Source organism: Lepisma saccharinum, chromosome 4 (genome assembly GCF_977018435.1).
Source record: "Lepisma saccharinum chromosome 4, izLepSacc3.1, whole genome shotgun sequence".
NCBI lineage: Eukaryota > Metazoa > Arthropoda > Insecta > Zygentoma > Lepismatidae > Lepisma > Lepisma saccharinum.
Genome location: NC_139232.1, coordinates 53,154,654 through 53,174,721, shown reverse-complemented (window position 1 = coordinate 53,174,721; position 20,068 = coordinate 53,154,654). Strand labels below are relative to the sequence as shown.

The following is a 20,068-nucleotide window of genomic DNA, read 5'->3' as shown; positions in this document are numbered from 1 at the left end:
GGTCGAAAATTTCTGGCGCCGCCCCTGATACTTTCCTAATTCTTAGAAACGACGGAGTTTAACTGCTGCTCCATTATACTACAATGTTTTCTTAAATTTTCAAAGCCCCCCGTACGACTGTTGTTCCTTTCTACTAGAATATATCCTTAATTTTTAGAAACGCCGAGGGAGGGCGGCTGGTGCTCCATTATATTAGGATACTTTCCTAATTCTTAGAAATGCCGGAGTTTAACTGCTGCTCCATTATACTAGAATGTTTTCTTAAATTTTCGTAGCCCCAGGTGAGACTGTTGTTCCTTTATACTAGAATATATCCTTAATTTTTAGGAACGCCTAGGGATTGCGGCTGGTGCTCCATTATATTAGGATACTTTCCTAATTCTTAGAAACGCCGGAGTTTAACTGCTGCTCCATTATACTAGAATGTTTTCTTAAATTTTCGTAGCCCCAGGTGAGACTGTTGTTCCTTTATACTAGAATATATCCTTAATTTTTAGGAACGCCTAGGGATTGCGGCTGGTGCTCCATTATATTAGGATACTTTCCTAATTCTTAGAAACGCCGGAGTTTAACTGCTGCTCCATTATACTAGAATGTTTTCTTAAATTTTCGTAGCCCCAGGTGAGACTGTTGTTCCTTTATACTAGAATATATCCTTAATTTTTAGGAACGCCTAGGGATTGCGGCTGGTGCTCCATTATATTAGGATACTTTCCTAATTCTTAGAAACGCCGGAGTTTAACTGCTGCTCCATTATACTAGAATGTTTTCTTAAATTTTCGTAGCCCCAGGTGAGACTGTTGTTCCTTTATACTAGAATATATCCTTAATTTTTAGAAACGCCTAGGGATGGCGGCTGGTGCTCCATTATATTAGGATACTTTCCTAATTCTTAGAAACGCCGGAGTTTAACTGCTGCTCCATTATACTAGAATGTTTTCTTAAATTTTCGTAGCCCCAGGTGAGACTGTTGTTCCTTTATACTAGAATATATCCTTAATTTTTAGAAACGCCTAGGGATGGCGGCTGGTGCTCGATTATATTAGGATACTTTCCTAATTCTTAGAAACGACGGAGTTTAACTGCTGCTCCATTATACTAGAATGTTTTCTTAAATTTTCAAAGCCCCCAGTACGACTGTTGTTCCTATATACTAGAATATATCCTTAATTTTTAGAAACGCCTAGGGATGGCGGCTGGTGCTCCATTATATTAGGATTTACTTTCCTAATTCTTAGAAACGACGGAGTTTAACTGCTGCTCCATTATACTACAATGTTTTCTTAAATTTTCAAAGCCCCCCGTACGACTGTTGTTCCTTTCTACTAGAATATATCCTTAATTTTTAGAAACGCCGAGGGAGGGCGGCTGGTGCTCCATTATATTAGGATACTTTCCTAATTCTTAGAAATGCCGGAGTTTAACTGCTGCTCCATTATACTAGAATGTTTTCTTAAATTTTCGTAGCCCCAGGTGAGACTGTTGTTCCTTTATACTAGAATATATCCTTAATTTTTAGGAACGCCTAGGGATTGCGGCTGGTGCTCCATTATATTAGGATACTTTCCTAATTCTTAGAAACGTCGGAGTTTAACTGCTGCTCCATTATACTAGAATGTTTTCTTAAATTTTCGTAGCCCCAGGTGAGACTGTTGTTCCTTTATACTAGAATATATCCTTAATTTTTAGAAACGCCGAGATTTGACGGCTGGTGCTCCATTATATTTGAATATTTTCTATATTTTTCAAAGCGGTGTGTACGACTGTTGCTCCATTATACTAGAATATATCCTTAATTTTTAGAAACGCCGAGGTATGGTAGCTGGTTCTCTATTAAACTAGAATATTTTCTTAATTTATCAAAGCGGTGTATACGACTTTTGCTCCATTATACTAAAATATATCCTTAATTTTTAGAAACGCCCAGTTATGGTGGCTGTTGCTCCATTACCTTAGAATATTTTCTTAATTTTTAGAAACGCCGGAATATGACTGTTGTTCCATTATACTAGAATGTATCCTTAATTCAAGAACCGGAGTATGGCTGTTGCTCGATTATAGTAGAATAGTTCCTTAATATTTCGAAGGACCATGTACGACTAGAATACTTTCTTAATTTTTTGAAGCGTCGAGGTATGGCGCCTGGTGCTCCATTAGACAAGAATATTTCCTTAATTTTTAGAAGCGGCGAGGTATGGCAGCTGTTTCTTAATTCTTAGAAACGCCGAGGTATGGCGGCTGGTTCTCCATTAGATTAGAATATTTCCTTCATTTTTAGAAGCGTTGAGGTATGGCGGCTGGTGCTCCATTATAGCATCTAGAATATTTCCTTTACTTTTAGAAGAGTCGGGGATTGGGTTCAAAAACATGGGGGCAAGGTTATAAAAGTGTGAGGGAGGAGAAGGACAGTTTACATTCCCTTGGTAAATAAGGTTTTGCATAGTGCCAGGCCAAAAGTGGGGGTTGGTGTGTAGCTACCCTCCTCGATCCCGTAATCACCGCAACTGTATGCAATAGATAAGAATTATTGCGGTAAACTTACTCAAATTTTCAGAATACACCATTGCTTTATAACCCTGTAGGCTAATCATGACAATGAGGATGAAGAGCAAGGAAATATCCATGATTACCCAGGTTTCGAACTTTCTACACATGACTTGTGACATTTCTCACCAATTCTGAGAACTGTTTCAAAACTGCTTATGTTATGTTGGTTCTCCGGTGCAAGGCTGTATGGTGCAAATTGCCTTGTGCCCCTCTCCAACTATAAAAAAAGAGGCCCCCACAGATGGTAGCGACGTTGACGACGTTGTGGGGCTTTCAACTAAGAGCTACCTGCACCAACGGCTGCAACTTACCAGTGATTTAATTATAAACTTGCAACACACACAAGAAATTTTCACCACATTCCACTAAAACTTTTCAGAAAGCTCGAATTGACGGTTATTTTGATAGTGGATTAACAACCTTCTCTTGTGGAGCGATGGACGGCGCTGTTTGAAACAGCTAAGTCAGTAAGATGCCTGTGTGTTTATTTTCTATAGTTATTATGTCGAATGCTAATTTTTAATTTTTGTTTTTGGTCTAAAAAATATATAGTATTTGATTTTGAAGAATTTTGTTATCGTGTTAGGCTTCACAGGTCTGTGTAAGTATATGTTAGATTCTGTTTTGTTTATTGAGAAATGTGGTCGCTACGTTGTTTTGATCAATTTGATTCAATTTTGTACTCACGGTTACTGGCGTACGCAGAGGGGGCTGATGGGGTTATAGCCCCTTCCGTTATTTTAAGGAACTCAAAATTTTCAAATAAAAATAGCCAATAACTCGGGAAAAACCGGAGTGGTAAATGAAAACCCTCTCTAAAATGACCCCTAATTGCCATTTTTGAGAGTGGAATGTTAAAAAAATATTAAATAGCTTATTGTGTATGCCACTCCCCTAGAAAACAGCTATGTACTATGCACCTTTACAATTCCAGCTCCTCCCGAAAAGAAAATCCTGCGTACGCCAGTGTTCACGATAGCAAGATTACAAGCAGATAACAGCTGATATTCAGGACATTAATCTTCCACACCATTTTAATCTAAAGGATTTGAAGGTTGTAAAGAAATATGCCGGGATTTTATTCTTTAAAGTTGGCAAGCCTAGTCTCAGGTTCGATTCCCACCATCGACAAAAATAAATTTGTTCACTTAAAGGTGAGAGAAGAGGTGCTCTCTCGATACGTAGTGTTACACTCTGTAGAATAAGTAGACAATGGACAATGTCCAGTTAACATCGCATGCCGCCTTGCAATCAAGAGGTCGAGAGGCGCAACCACGAATTTTTGTCTGGGGGGGGGGGCAAGTACCAGGATAAACGAACCAATAATAATAACAATAACAATAATGACATTATTATTAGTAGTAGTATCCAATACGTTATTATCCTCATAAATTATGCAAAAAGGGGTTAGAAGTCGGTGCTAAAGCATTTGTTTGGAACAAACGATTTGAAATATTTTTTCAACACATTCAATTTCACGTTAGCTAATAATGGAAAACAAGCAGACAAACTGTATTTTTGAATGGCAGAAAATGAATGATTCCGAAGATAATTATTTTTGTACATAACATGTATAACTTTCATGAACAAAATAAAGACATTTTTACGAAATTTATTTTTATTTGCATAAAATTTGAAAACGAGGGGGACAATTGCTCCTCTGTGCCCCCTGTAGGTGCCCTTGGCCGTCAACGTTTGCCCCCCAAGAATTTACTTCCGTCGAAGGTTGGGGGAAGGGACAATGCCCCCTGCTTCCTCTGTGGTGGCGCCACTGAAGAGGTCTCGGGTTGGATTCCCGTGGAGGCACAACTAGGATACCCCAGCATCGATGTCTATGTTCATTTTCCTTGCTAGCAGAAACTAATCTGAGAATGAATGTGTGCTTAAGTTATTGTAGCTATATTAATGTAACGTAATATGATTGATCTATTGTAATATTATTATTATTGGACGAATACAATCTCATAAGTCCAATAACAAAGATATCCATTAGATTTTAATTATTTTGTCTATGCATAAAATGGACTTAAAATTTGCAAACACATACTCTGAATGTATGTTCCATCATTGTTCTTCATATTTACTCCTATTTATAAAAGGTTCAAAACATCGGCTGGAGTAGGGTGACCAGACGTCCTCTTTTATCCGGACATGTCCTCCTTTTTAGGTGTCCGTCCGGCGTCCGGGCGGATTTTTTAGAAATCGCTAAATGTCCTCCTTTTTCGGAAAGATTGATTGATCCATTGAGTTGGTGTTTTAAGTCCACTTATGAACAGTAAGGCTAATTGGGACTGGACCTACAGTTTAAAGTGAGATCCGAACCATTATGCGTCTCCTCCAGGTATCGAACCCAGGACCCCTTTATTACAATGCGACGACGCTACCACTGCCTCATCGGAGAGGCACAGACAGGTATGTGCTGCACAGGGAATGTATCAATGCTGACGATCATCACTTGCTATTTTGCATGGAGCGCATGATCAATTTTTCTGAACGTGTCATTAGTATTATATTTCTAACTTGTTGCTTCTCCTTCTGAGGGAGCCCCAGATTGCCTGCGGGAACGCATACAGTCTCTGCAGTTCTGTTTCGAGTCATACATACGCAATACAGAAATGCATAGTGAGAATTTTGATTGTTGAGTAATATTTACTTTTACTAGAGTATAAATTCAACAATGAAAGCATGAAAATATTAACGTTAACGTTTTAAGGATGGAAGAATCAAACATGAGGCAGAGTGTAAAATAGGCGTACGCAGGATTTTGTTTCGGAGGGGGCTGCAATTGCTTTCTGGTGGGACGGAACGGGATACAGTATAAAATATATATCATAATTGTAGTTTTTAACTTTTGTTTTAAAAGTTGTGCAAATGCAAAATTTGTAATCGGGGCTCATTTTCAAAGGTGTTTGCATTTACGTCTTTGGTTCTTCACAAGTCTATTGCTGCTTTCATTTGAAAACTTTGATCTTCTCAATATTTGTGGAGGGGCTGCAGCCACATCAGCCCCCTTCCCATCTGTGTCAGTGGCTGTCACATTTCCCTGTTGATGAAAGAGTGCCAGAAATGTTTCTTGTCCAAACATAAACTACATAAAATTTTAATTCAGTTTCTTTCGGAAATAGATTAAGCGAAACTTACTTGTTTCATTTGCATTCACATATGGGGATATTTCATTCCAAAATCCAAGAATTTGAAAAGGAACAAATTTGTGTGCTTAAAATTATAGATACTCTTAGTTATGATTGTTAGATGTTAGAGAATTTATTAGAAGATTGCTTTCTGTGTTTAAAGGTAAGAGGAAATTATTGAAAGTGCTGAAAAAGATGGATTTGTTAAAGAGGTAGCACAATATGGGTTGCTTGTGAGTCTTGTGTTGAATACAAAGTTTTGATGAATTTGAATGTTTTAAGTGAAGGAATATAACAAATCGGAAATACAGTGATGTTAAAAAATGCATGAAATATCTATGATTTAAATTAAAGGAATTTATATTGATGATGTTAAAGTTTTTACTAATTTTGCATCTTAAAGCAGGTTTTTGGTGGTAATACTGAATTAGAAAATGCAAATGAGAAATAGACTAAATATTTCAATTCAAGTAAGTCTGCCGAATGTCATTCAGAACTACTCAAAATATAGCAAAATATTTATTTTCTGTGCCGCGACAACTAAATACAAATGTTGAGAGAATTTTCTCACAAATATCAACAAATTGTTGGAGAAAGTCAGATCATCTGTAAGCAAGGTAACCTTAGCTTACCCATGCGGTACGAGAAACTTAGTTACCTGAGGGGGCTCAAAAGCCCATACTTTGTTTTTATCACTAAAATTCAAGAAACCGTCACTGCTTGTCTTGTTGTTTATATAAATACAGATGCCGGCGGAGTGGTTAACACATCACACTACGCGCATCCATTCATCAATTTCATCATATCATCACTCATCTCCATCTTCGCAAATTAGTCAAAAGTGGCACAAAATGAAGAAAATCAAACAAAATCAATCAACATAAGTACAGTTATTTAATAATTGTAATAATTATAAAAATTAACATCATAAATGAGAAAAATAGCCACTTGTTGTATGATTGTCACACACACATTTTATCAAACTGAACCTCACAAAACAATATTATTTATCCATCAAAGTTTTTTTTGTGTTTATGTAGTTGCTGTTATTTATAAATAATAATAACTATAAAATACCATTCGTTACCAACCATTTATACACTGCCATTATCAATGGTACGAATAACATGCATCCAAAAAAACGGGGGGTTGCCCAACCAAGTGAATTTTCCCTTTACGTTGCATTTTATGTCTTTATGAACAAATGTAATACCGAAATATTTTGAACACTCTAGGGAACAATGTAATTTATTTTCAATTTTTTTTCTCTAAAAATATTCAGTTGAAAAATCTAAGAAGTAGACAGCCCCCCCCCTTTGGATAAGCTAAGGTTAAGGGTAGGTGTCCTCTTTTTTGGGCTTTGTCCTCCTTTTTAGCCATGCTCTGTCCTCTTTTTTAATGTATGTGTCTGGTCACCCTAGGCTGGAGGGCTTCATTTTCAACATAGGAAGCAACTATTCTTGAGCTAGAAATTTCCCAAATAGGCTACAAGTTTCAGACACTGATACAGACACATTTAATGCCAACCCTAAGTATAGACTAAACTACCCATTCATTTACTACGAAATGGGCAAGACCAATGAAAAAAGAGGCTGGCCAGTGAGCATAGCTATACGTATAACATTTTAAAAATTCGTCACCACTGAATTAAGTTACTTAAAAAGAATTGTCATATTTATGCAATAAGAAGAGACAATAAATATAAAGTATAATATAAAATGAATGTATCTTTTCTACTGCTGAAATTGCGGGATATTTTCGTAAGATACATTGTTCTTGCATTTCTAAGAGAAATTAACTTATATATTTTTTATAATGTAGAACGACTAGAGTGAAATAATATTAGACAAAAATGAATGTGAAATTTGTGATATGCATTTTATGTGTTACAAGGTAGCTCAATATATACACTACATAGTTAAATTGTACGCAATTATACCAGTTCCTTACACACAATAGTATTTCAATCTTACAGGAAACTTGACACTATTACCAATGTTTCTCCCATTAATATTTGATGACAGAGCAGGATTAGGAAGCGACAGAATGATAAGAACATAATGGATGTTTCAAACACAACATCATTCTCCTCCATCACCATATACTCTTCTAACAAATCCATTTTCAAATTGCACAGGAATTTACCTTTCTATAGTACCTCTTCTTCCTGTCATGTTGTCATGAGAAGTGAATGATCAATCTTTTACTCAGCGTGTTAACAATGTCTTCTCAATGACATCATGCAGTTTTTAACAAAACTCCAAAATTTCAGCGTGTCTGTGTGAAACATTTGGCCCCAATAATAAAATTATATATATATATTGCGGACACCTTTGTTTAAAGTTGAAGCTATCCCCATTTCACCGTGCCATGAAATGGTTGTAGAGGTAGGACCCTACACGTTCTTGGTCTCGACCATGATGGAGGTGATGTGTGATCGATCAGTAATATTGTGTCCTGTAACCTCCCCACCATCCCATCGCAAGTACCCATTAATTAGAGCACGTGTGTGCCTTAGACCCATTTTATACAGACGCATTGTCGTAAAAAATTCTCACGTGAGATCACTTATCCCTGGAATCGAACTTGGGTCTCCCGTAGAAGAAGTAAACGCCCTATCCACTGAACACTTCTGTACGTTCAATCGGCGGAATCATTTCTGATGTAGCTTATAAATGTTCAAGAGACGATAGTTCTTAGAACCCTTTTGCTAACTTCCAAAAGGCCAATGGATGATAACTTCCTCACAAATCATTGCACAAAATCACGCTCCAAACAGATCAGATCATCCGTTGAAAATATGCTGGGTAAGCATTGTGCGTAAGTCAAGGTATGATTATCATAATCATATGAGGAATGTGTACATGTAAAATATTTTAAATTTATCGCTCTAAGAAAGCTTTTCATGTGTTTTCAATAATACGTGGCAATCTGCCTTGTTTTTGCAAACTTCATACTGTTTCTTCCCAAAGTGAACTGCGTGGGAACGAAAATGGTCCCATAGGCTATAGGACGCTATACGCTCTTTGGTGATGACGTCAAGTTGAATATCATCCATTGAACACAAGTTAAACCATATGCAGAAAATTACTATCACCAAACAGCTAATTTTCGTGATATTGTTTCTAATTATAATTTAAATTAATATAATTCATCTTATGTAATAATATGTACCTCTCTTTTTAATTTCAATTAAACTATATTATTATTATTATTATTGAGAATCTCGCATTATCATTAAACTGTGTTGCTTAAGTATTCCGGACGATGACTCTTGCATAAACTACACCTTTTAAATTACGAGGAAAAAAGGAATGAGAGGAATAATTTTGTAGCACTTACAATGCGAAAATAAGGTCAGATTTAATTTAGCAGATTTCATAGCCTTTTCTCGGTATTATAAGGCAGAGGCAACTTTCCACACAAGATTCTAACGGATATTTTGTAAAATATTTTTAACCACACTGTCTATTTTTTTTTTACACTGTTGTCCTAAATAAATACTTCTACACTTACTATTTCTGGTGTGCGTAAATTTTTCTGTTTCAGCCCGCAAGACTCGAGAGGTAGGAATTTTGAGTATTCGAATTTCGCTCTTCTTTAAACATAAAGGAGGAATTTTAGATTTTGGACGTCGTTGAGAGGAATCTTCTCATTTTACAAAGAATGCCGCTGTTTATAGCATCGTTAAGACCTCCCTAAATCCTCTAAAAAAGAAATGATTTACCTACAAACAGAAATTCATGATTTGGTGCTCAGTGAGAAAAATTAATGTCTCTAGACATAATCAGTTTTTGCAGTATCTTGTGACTCATAAAATGTACAGGAAAAAGTTATTTATAAAATTCACTTTCCTTTATTTGCGATCTTATGACTGGTGAGCTGATATGATATATAGGCGACGGGTATTACTCATAGGAAGTTCTGTGTAAATAAAGATTAAAATTATCCTGCTGACAACATTTCCTGAATTAGAGAATGTTTAAGCGTTACTCTACAATAGTGTTTGCAAATGGTTTCCATTTCAATTCTACTTGAATTAATTTTATATACAATGTGTTTTGTCTGTCTGGTTGTTTTAACGACGTAACTGGTGGTATATTTCTGTATCAAAGTAACTTACAACATTATGAAGCTTGACGCTGTCTAATTATCAGAAATTTGTCTCCAAATGAATTTGATTTATTGATCGATTTGTTTTATTTTACTTTCCTTTTCTGCCATTTTTGTCTAATCGTGAAGATGGGGATGAGTAATGATATGATGAGAGAGTTGAAGAGACAATCACACAGAACACCCATACCCAGGCTTGAACTCGAACCCAGGACCTCTGGCGTCGTAGCGCGCTGTAATACCACTCTGCGCGAAAGTCGACCCAAATGATTTTGACAGAAATCAATTTCATGTAGTACAATCATTTTCATATTAATAGTCAATTTATTATTATTATTATTATTAATAATAACAATATGTTTAAGTATTCCTCTACATTAATGCACGTTTCTGTATGGGTAATAAAAACCAGTTCAAAGAAATAATAAAAAGGACGTGTGGGATGTTATATAAAGTAACGCTCGAATGAGTATATTCATTGTGTATATTAACACTTGGGAAGACAAAGAATAATCTTAAATTATGCGTCTCACAATAAAATACACAGCACCAAAAATAGCAAATGAAATGTATTCAATATTATTGAAGTGTAAATAGTTCGGTGCTGTAGATCTTTGCGTTGCACATAAAACTTCCAAGTTTAAAAAAACGCATGCGCAGAGACTGAACTGTAATGAATATTCCTCCTGTTGCTTATGAGAAGTAAGTTATGAGCGATGTAGAGATTCTACGAATGGGGAAAGTGCTTTATCTTGAGCATTTTCAGGTAGATATTGGATATGTATTATCACACTAGATAATAAAAATCCATAACGTTAATCTGTGCGATGACGAATGATCACGGAGAGAGATTGATTAAAGAAAAAAATGAGCGCTCATACTTTATAATTGACTATATTGCTGTCAGGTTATTTGTTGATAACCTTCTACTCTGCCATTAAATATAGCATAACAAGCATAGCATGTGCAGCTTGATATGATATTTGCTAACACTACATTTACTTACTTTCATTTTCACTGCATTTTGCAACATTTTCTTCTTGATCATGTAGTAAAAATATCCAGCAATATTTCTTCCTTATACAATGATCCACAAGTTTTTCATTGTAGGTGAAATAACTCGCACTACACAACCATATGCAACAACTTGCTGCCCCGAGAACATAACCTATGCGAAGCCTAGGAACAGCACCAAACTTTCCAGAACCTCCCCTAGCCTGCACCAAACAGGTTGTTAGTAAACCAGGCATCTATTCTTCACGCAGGTTCTTGACAATCCTTGCACACAACTTCCTTCGCAGATATCTAGAACTACATGCCTGTGGAAACCTCGTGGATACCAAATTGTTTCAGGCACCTGATAATCTAACTAAATTTAGACCAGATCTGTTTCTGTGCAAAGGAACGCTTCTAGGCAATTTCTTACGTCAAGAGAAGTGAAACTGAAACATTAGATCACTCCTTTCGAGCTATTTTCAGACGTTTATAGACGGAGAAATGCGATCATGTTTGTTTGCACACTGTCTGTGCTGACTGATACACTTAAAACGAACGTCATAAGTTTGGCTTCGGTCGAACACCCCGACTCCCTGAAAGTGACAGTGTTCTTGCTATTTAAAAACTTACATTTATGATAGTCGTTAAGAAAATAAACTTCACTTAACCAGTATACATTCAGAATAACCAAAGAGAGAGAAGAAAAGAAATAAGAACAAGTTGGCTCGAGAAGTAGCGTGTAAAATACAGACACTGGTCATATTCTACCACTTAATCCAAAGAGTGCATATTTCGATGAAAGAGTTTTCCAAATGCCAAAAAAGTGATTTTTGTGTCTGAGGTCACGCAATACAAATTTCGGGATTAAAATTTTCTCTTCAGCTGCAAAGATTTTTCTAGATTCAGGTAGTTAAAAGTAATAACAAAATGCAAGAAGCATGTTTTACATCGTCCTCATGGCTTGAAACTTTTAATAATATCTAATAATGATAAGGAGAAATAGTTATACCAGATATTTGTTCATATGCTGTAGCGACTGCAGTCTCTCCCAATACAAATTATTTGAGTAAAATTCTCCGATATAATCGTTGTACAATAATTCACCTCATTACAATAATTTATTGTACTTAGTTTATAGTAATAGTTATTCAATACACAAGTAATATTACTGAAACAAAGTATAGAAGCAATGAAGTGCTATTTTACTTTATATCTCCAGTTGCAGATCTTTTGGAGAAGCAAATAGAGCAACTAAGATGCATGATGAAAAAACAAAATGCAATTTCAAGAACTTCAAAACAATTATAAAATGCAATAGAGAATTGAAAAATGACCATTAAGCCAAAAATTACAAAAAAAATTGCAAAATAAAAATAATGTTTGTTGGTTCTAACTGAAGGGCAACGGAATATTATAATGTTTGGTATAATTTTTCAAGTTCCGAGCCCAGGTGATAAGTGTGTGGGGGGGGGGGGGGGCGACCTGTATGGGAGCCCACATGGTGGGTCTGGGCCAAGAAGGTCACTTGACCGCCTACGGAATAAGGACTTTCTTTAATCAATCCTTCCCCTCTTATTTTATTTGAAATCGTATCGCTTTTCCACCCTTCTATCACCTTTTATTTTTGCATCTTCTTATTACATTTTCGGTTTCGTTCATCACTCGTAAATACCGTATATTTCTTCGTGTTTACTTCATTCTCTCTTCATTACTTCCATTACTACTTCTCTCCGCTCTCTTGTCTCATTATTTTCTCGTTTACTGTCTCTCTGGCTTCCTTATTTATCTTTCTTTTATCACTTTGTCTTTCGCTATTTTTCATTTCCTTTTTCTAATTTTCTCTGTTACTGGTTCATTTATTTCCATTTTCTCCCTCGTTTTTCCATTCTGTCTTTCGAGTCTTTATTTTCCTCTTCTCATATTCTCTCTTGCTGGCTTATTATTTCCGTTTTCTTCCTCTCTCTTGTTTTCTTATTTTTCATTCACTCTGTCTTTTTCTTTTTAATTCTCTCAGCTGGTTTTTATTTCCTTGTCTGTTCTTTTCTATTTACAACAGTTCTATCTTACGATGACTCGTAAACAATTACATGCCATCACACGGTTTTCAATGTGTTGTGTGTGTATTGCTTCGACATGACTTAAGTTTGATTCCCTTGAATTTTTTCTATGGGCGTCCATTCATTACCTTCTCTATCTGAAAACCTCATCTGTGGCCTCATGGCTTGCTCCGGGCACGTGACTAAGCGTCATCAACTGGAGGCGAGATAGCCGCCATGTTTGATTTGCTTCTTCGGAATCAGTGTTGGACCTTTTTAGTGAATATGGAATTGTAATGCAAATTTGAGAACTGTAATCGAGTTTACATGACGTGTAAATATGCTTAAATATGCAAGAGGTCTGGTGTATAAGTGTTGTGTGCTCAATTGCAGAGGCAATTATGATGAAAAAGGTAAGAGTAGCGTTCACATTTCTTCAAGATGTTGCTGAAAATGGGAAATGTTTAGTGCAATTCCATGTGATTCGGTCCCTACGAAAAGATACAAGTTACGTAACAAAGGTTTTATACTCATAAATAAATAATAGTAAATAGTTCATGTGTCCGGAATAGGCATCTAATATACTCCTAAATGTGGTCATGTTTTATCTCTTGTCAACATTTTTCTTAGAAATATCAAATAATTTACCCTGAATTACAAACGTTGGTTAACGTTAAGATTATTGCTTATGATTGCAAATTAATTTGTAGATTTAGTCAACATTTAAAATATTACGTTCTTGTCTACCAAAGCAGTTTGTTAGTGTAAATTGTGTGCAAGCATTCGATAAAATATTCATATTATTTACACAAATTTTCAGTTTCAAAATATGCTTAATGAAAGAAAGCTATACAACGGGGCAAAGTTGATACATGTGTACATTTACATTCTTATTTTACCCCGCTTTATGCTTCTTTATGCTAATCGGATACTAATGGAAGATATGTTGTGCGATGTGTATCCAAGAATATATTATTTATGTTTCAAATTCAAATGTTTTCACACAGAAAACTGTTTCATATGAACTGCTTTTTATTTTTTGTCTTTGTGAAGCTTCGATGGTTGTAACTTTGATTATTGAATCAGTGATGGTGTTTATTGTTTCATAATTTATTAACATTATTCACGATTTTTATTAACAGAGTGTAAAACAGTGTAAGGAAATATTCCACATGTTTATTTCCCAAGTGAACGCTAAGATCGAAATATTAATCTGCTTTTTCTTTTCAGTGAAAATGTTGAAACTCTTAAGTTATTGTCACAGATCTTACTAACGACAATAAAAGGATTCAATTTGTTTATTATCTTTCGTTCAATAAAGTCGAAATTACAACGTGACAAATGATTTAGGTTTAGTCCTTATTCACAGAAATGTAACATTGCCCTTGTACCAATTTCTTTCGCTTTTGATGCACGGATATAGAAATTAAGTTTTTGTATTGAGATTGAATAGCTACACAGATTGCATTATCTGGTTGATTAATTTTGGGTAAAGTTAAAGACAATTTAATTGATTAAGTAACGTGGAAAGTTTACGGTCAACCTAACATGGGGTTTTTGATTTAATTAACAAAAGTTCATGCAAAAACGGTTACGAGTTTTACTGTAGCTGACAAATATTCCCGATAATATTTTTCAAAGATATACAATGTTCAAATTTTTCCGCCAGGAAGTTTCTTCTTATACTTTTTTCTTCTAACTATATTCGTTGGGAGGGTAAATGTCAAAATTTAACTTCATAAAAGAAATAAATATACCTTAATTCTCTACGGTAAAATTACGACGAGGGGTTTGCAGCGTTAAGACGATCGCCTCCAGATGATGACGTCTTGACTGAGCGCTGTGGCCTGAACCTCAAGATGGTCTTGCACCAATAGAGTCTTGACTCAAAACGGACTTTGAACAGGTGGGACTGACGAACACTCTTTTGTGTTCGGCAATTTTATGACTTACGACGTATGTTTTTGTAGGTTCTCACAAATTTGTACAAAACGACTGTTCAAGAGTACAAGGATAATTTAACGTGAGTTAAGACAAATATGAGGAATTATTTATGTAAAACTGTTAAAATAATAATACTAATAAGTATTCCTCATGAAGTCCAGGTGACGACACAACAATACCTTCAATTTCACGAATATCACTTCTCCTAGATATATTCAATTCCATTATGCATTATTACGAAAAAAACAAAAGTTGTCAACGTTTTTTGGGTTTATAGGTTTATAAAGCTGCCTATTCCAAATTTATATATTAAGTTTACATAAAATTAAAATTAAAAAAAAAATAACTCAAGCATAGATTCAATTTGTAATCAATGTTATTATTAAACAATTTAGTTCACTTACTGATTTTATATTAGAAGTCAAAAACACTATTTTTGCAAAGCATCGCCCTCATGGAACATAATATTGGTCTTGTCTTCCATTTCCCCGAATCTCCTTTCGTCGAATGGCCCAGAGGCGCATTATAACAGATTTCACACCTATGTAAAATTTTCGGGTAAAGAAGAATTCCCGTTTGCCCGAATCCCCTTTCGCGGAATATTTTGAAGGGAGAGAAATTTCAGGTGTTTGAGGTGTCTTCTTCGTCTGGTGCCAAATTTAAAAACAATCTGAATCGCACGTTGACGGAGAAGGTCCATAGCAAGATGTCAGTGTCCTTTATAAGTGCTAAAAGTGGCGGCAAACTTGTGGTATGCAAAGGATTCGTGTATCGCATTTGTAAACGAGTTGAGAGCAGATCTTATTGCATCAGTAGTTCTTCATGATGAAGAACTTGTATCTAAAGCTGGAACACATTTACACGAAAGTACACATCCCTCGTAAGTACACATCGATATCAATTTAAGATATTTTTAAGTGTTTAAAAAGAACTTAAAAGTAATTTCCTATTGTATATAGAGTCAGAAATATTGTAGTAATAAGTGCCTATATAAACAATGAATTATGTGCAGGGATGGCATTCATGGCTGACAAGAGGCTACAGAAACACCATCCGAACGTTTACGAATTCATCACTCTTTTGAAAGAGCTGCAAACGGGAATGCAGTCAGCATGCTATGGAAGAGCTACTTCCAAGGTAGGGATTGTGCCGAGACACGAGCGGACAACGAGAAAAAGTTGAACCCTATTGTATAGTCACGGACACTTCTGGGTTGTAATGACTTCATTTACTTTCAATGGAATCGCTACAACCCAGAAGTGTCCGTGACTGTACCTTTAGAGGCGGAGAGCAACAACGCCTTATTTAACTTTTTCTACTATGAATGTAGAAAAACTTATATTTTAACACTTTCACTTTCCACATAGTACACCCTGAACTGCATTTTGCAGACTAACGAGACTCTGGCGACTGGAATTATGGCCAGTATAATTTTGTGTGTGCTGTCCTGTTTCTTGTTCTTGTGTGTGCTGAGTGACTTTTCACAGCCTCAGCTTTTAACGAAAGTCAGAATATTTTAATGTTTTAGTAACACGACATGGCAATTTTGCTATTTTAGTTATGGTAAGGGGCTGGACCGCGTATAATGCGACGGGTGCAAAATAGCCTAAGTGCTGACGCACCCCAACTTTTAAATTCAAATTCAAAATTTTAACACTTATTATCTCGTTATGAGTTCTCTTATACGCATGACATAATGCAGCTATGCAGTTCTAAAATAAGATACCTCGAATATTATTTGTTTTAATCTTTCCTGTTTTTGAAATGTCAAAACATTTGTACCCAGTATTAAGTACAGTCAATGTTAATAACTTTAAAACGCAGCAAAAGGAATTAACATCAAACTTACATTTGTTACATCCATGTTCTCAAAAAAGAAATGAACTGCAAAGCGAGAATGAAGGGTTAATTACCATATTGGAAGCTGGTAACGGACCGAAATGACGGAGGTTGAGGTGGTGCTTTCGGACAAGCGGATCAAGACATTGATTGAAGGCAATATTGAGTACTGGCGCTATAGGACTCACGCAGTATGTAGACGTACGTGTAAGTTACTGTTAGCATTTGCATGATTTACGTCAAAATTCTGTATGGAGGAAATCCTGTACTCTGATTCTGCAAATAAAACATTCTTTGCATTTACAACGAGTTTCTGACATCCAATTATCTAAACCTAGCATACATTCACTTTCATCGTCAATGAAAATGTATAATGAGTTTTTTATTTTGACTTGGTCGAAATATTCTTATCCCTTCAGTTCCTGAAATTTCCCGGCAGAGGGAAAATTTCCTCGCCTCAGAATATTCGGCGAAAGGGGATTCGGCAAAACGGGAATTCCTATTTCGCCGAAAATGTTGCTTGGGAGAGATATTTGTCTCCGGGGCATTCGGCGAAACGGGAGGTAACCAATATTGATCACAGTATCTCGCAGCTGTTGTTGATGCGTAGTTCACGAATCTTGATAATCAAGCATCCTTCACCTCTCTGCAGGCATGTAATTGACGTGTAACCTTGAAGTCATCATTACTGATGATTCGCGGCTGGGTAGCTTCAACATCTGGGACCAGAAGATTGTCCATTTCTCTCTTTTGGGAGGTTTCTTTACTCATGCGAAAACATCCACCTGCGGATGGAAATTTTAAATCTATTTTTTTAAGACAAAATTGTGCGTGATAGACACGTTCATCGAGCTATCCATATATTAGAAGCAGGCTTTTATTAAAGCGTACAACTTTGGCGGTGCAAAAAGAAATATCCTGGGTAATTAGCACTGTAGACACACGTCTAATTCTAATGATAATTAAACGACGCTTTATGTTATTTTAGTAAGCACCTTAGAAAGAAAAGTTTACAAAAAATCTGCAACTTTTTAAATAGAATTAGCAAAAGGTCTGGTTTTCGTCTGAAAAAAAAAATGTTAAGAAACCACATCAAATTTAGTACAAGTAGCAATTTCATATTTCATAGATAGATTTGAAATGCATACGCCGTCTGTATGTTGGTTGCTTAAAGGACCCCGCACACTCAGACGCAGGGAAACACGAAAAAATCCGACAACAGAACTTCTGTCGTCTGCTTCTATTGAAATCAAATGGTGTAACGCTTACTACAGAAGAACGTGCGGAACCGAAGACGGAATTTCCGGCTAGAAGTTTGCAGATTATCTTGAGAGCTATGGCCCACTGGGGCGCCGGAAGCGAAACTCTTCCGTTCTGTTGCCGCGCTTCCATTGGATTAATCGCAACGACGTGTGGGAGGACGATGTAATGCTAGTGACAAGAAAATGGGAGGAAACTTACTTATGTGACCTTCACTGAAGGTACCAACCATCCCAGTATTTGCCTGGAGTAACTGAGAAAGAATCACGCAAATCCCTTAATCAGAATGGCTGGCCGAAGAAATATGCTCACATCAGTGGGTATTACGTGGGGTTATTACCCCTCTTTCACCCTGGAATGCTGATGATTGAGTATGTGTCGTTCTTACTGCTATTTCTGGCTAATCGCGACAATGAAGATGAATTATGAATACTTGAAAATGATAGGGCCTCCCCGATGGCGTAATGGAGGCGTCGTCGCCTTGTAATCAAGGGGTCCCGGATTCGATACCCGGTGGAGGCACATAGCGGTTCGGATGCCACTTTAAACTGTAGGTAGGTCCAGTCCCGATTAGCATTATTGTGCATAAAGTGGACTTAAAACACTAACTCAATCAATCACTTGAAAATGATAAATGAATACTCACAAATAACATCTATGCCCAGGTCGGGGCTCGAACCCGGAACCCTTGATGGCGATAGCGCGTTCGGCCACCGAAGCAACTGTTGAGTATATGTTGATGAATGTAAGAGTCTCAGTGCTCATGTTTTAAACATATTAAGTTCTAAACATGTTAAACATTGATGTGATTTGTTATTTAGCGTCGCTCTCTGTCATTTTTGGCTAGTCGCGACGATGAGGATGATTGATGATATGATGAAACTGATGGAGGGACACTCACAACGGACAGCAAAGCCCAGACCGGGATTCGAACACAGATCCCTGGTGTAATACCACTCAGTGATAACCATTCCGTCATGAAGATCAGCATTTTAAACAATGATTGATTGAATTGTTCTTTTAAGTCCACTCAGTTTAAAATGGGATCCGAACCACCGTGCCATGCTCCTAGCCTCCACCGGGTATCGAACCCGGGACGCCTTGATTACAAGGCCACGACGTTACCGCTACACCATAGGGGGAGGCCATGTTAAGCATCGAGTTCTTACAGACTGTGAACTGAGGTTCGGACTAATACCTATATCCTTGAGAAGAGACGACCCGTGACGCAAACCACTAATTTCCGGGGTTTTGCCAACAAATTACATGATGCCGTTACGTACTCTAGAAGCATAACATCATGGAAAACGTGGACTTACCTGAAGAGAACATTCGTCAAGTTCTTCCAAGTTTTTTTGCTGGACGTTCTCGAACCCCTTTTCAGATGCCCATTCTGGGGTTTCGAGGCGCAGATGTTTCCCATGAAGCACACGAAGTTTTTAAAAAAGTTCCAGGAAGGAAATTCACCAAAACAATATCGTTACGTACTCGTGCCAGGAGAGGTGCGTTACCGCTTCGACATAGCAATAGCAACGTGAGGATTAAAACCGGCTGTCGGAGTCACTGGAGAAAGACGACTAACTGGAAGTGACTCGGGCGACGACGGAGCTCTCACAGAAAAAATGCACGCACCCATCAGAGCGTAACGCCAATGGTGGTGTTTTTAGGGCGTGCTGTTTGTAATTGCTTGTTTTGTTTGAAGGAAACGACCCTTGTCTGTGCTGGCTCGCGGACGAAAGGCCTCGTGGGAAGAGTTATCGCGACGGAGGCAGTCGGCGCGTGATAAGGTGGGCAGCGAACACAAAGGAACGGAAAAGGTACTAAACAAAGCACAGTGACGAATAACTGGAGAGCTTCGTTCTCGCTTTTCTCTCCCATGCATGACGGGATATTAGATCATTTCTCTTCGACCACAAGGCACTCAAACAGTAGCGTATCCAGAATTGTATTTTGGGGGCTGCTGAACCAAGAGCTTCATGTATCCTATTCCTACGGGCGCTGTAGTTTCTGAAAGGATGTCGAATATTTGGTTGTGCCACATCAAGAACTATTTCGATAAACACATTGTTATTACAGGATACAAACAAGGATTTATTGTCCAATAATTGGTTAGCACATTGCGCTACGACGCCAGGGGTTCCATGTTCGAATCCCGGCCTGGGCATGAATGTTTGTGAGTGTCCATTCATCAATTTTATCATC

General features: G+C 36.9%; 1 protein-coding gene across 2 annotated transcripts in view; it reads right to left on the bottom strand.

Annotated features, from left to right (window-relative positions):
- Window positions 1-19,484, bottom strand: part of Rala (Ras-like protein A) — a 70,626-nt gene extending 51,142 nt beyond the window's left edge. The window contains exon 1 of one of the 2 annotated variants that reach the window (XM_083120508.1): window positions 19,186-19,484. In XM_083120508.1, coding sequence (XP_082976634.1) covers window positions 19,186-19,289 — 104 coding nt within the window. In that variant the 5' untranslated portion in view covers window positions 19,290-19,484. The remainder of the gene's footprint in view (window positions 1-19,185) is intronic. The other variant, XM_083120507.1, reaches the window with a different exon arrangement.
- Window positions 19,485-20,068: the final 584 nt, after the last annotated feature.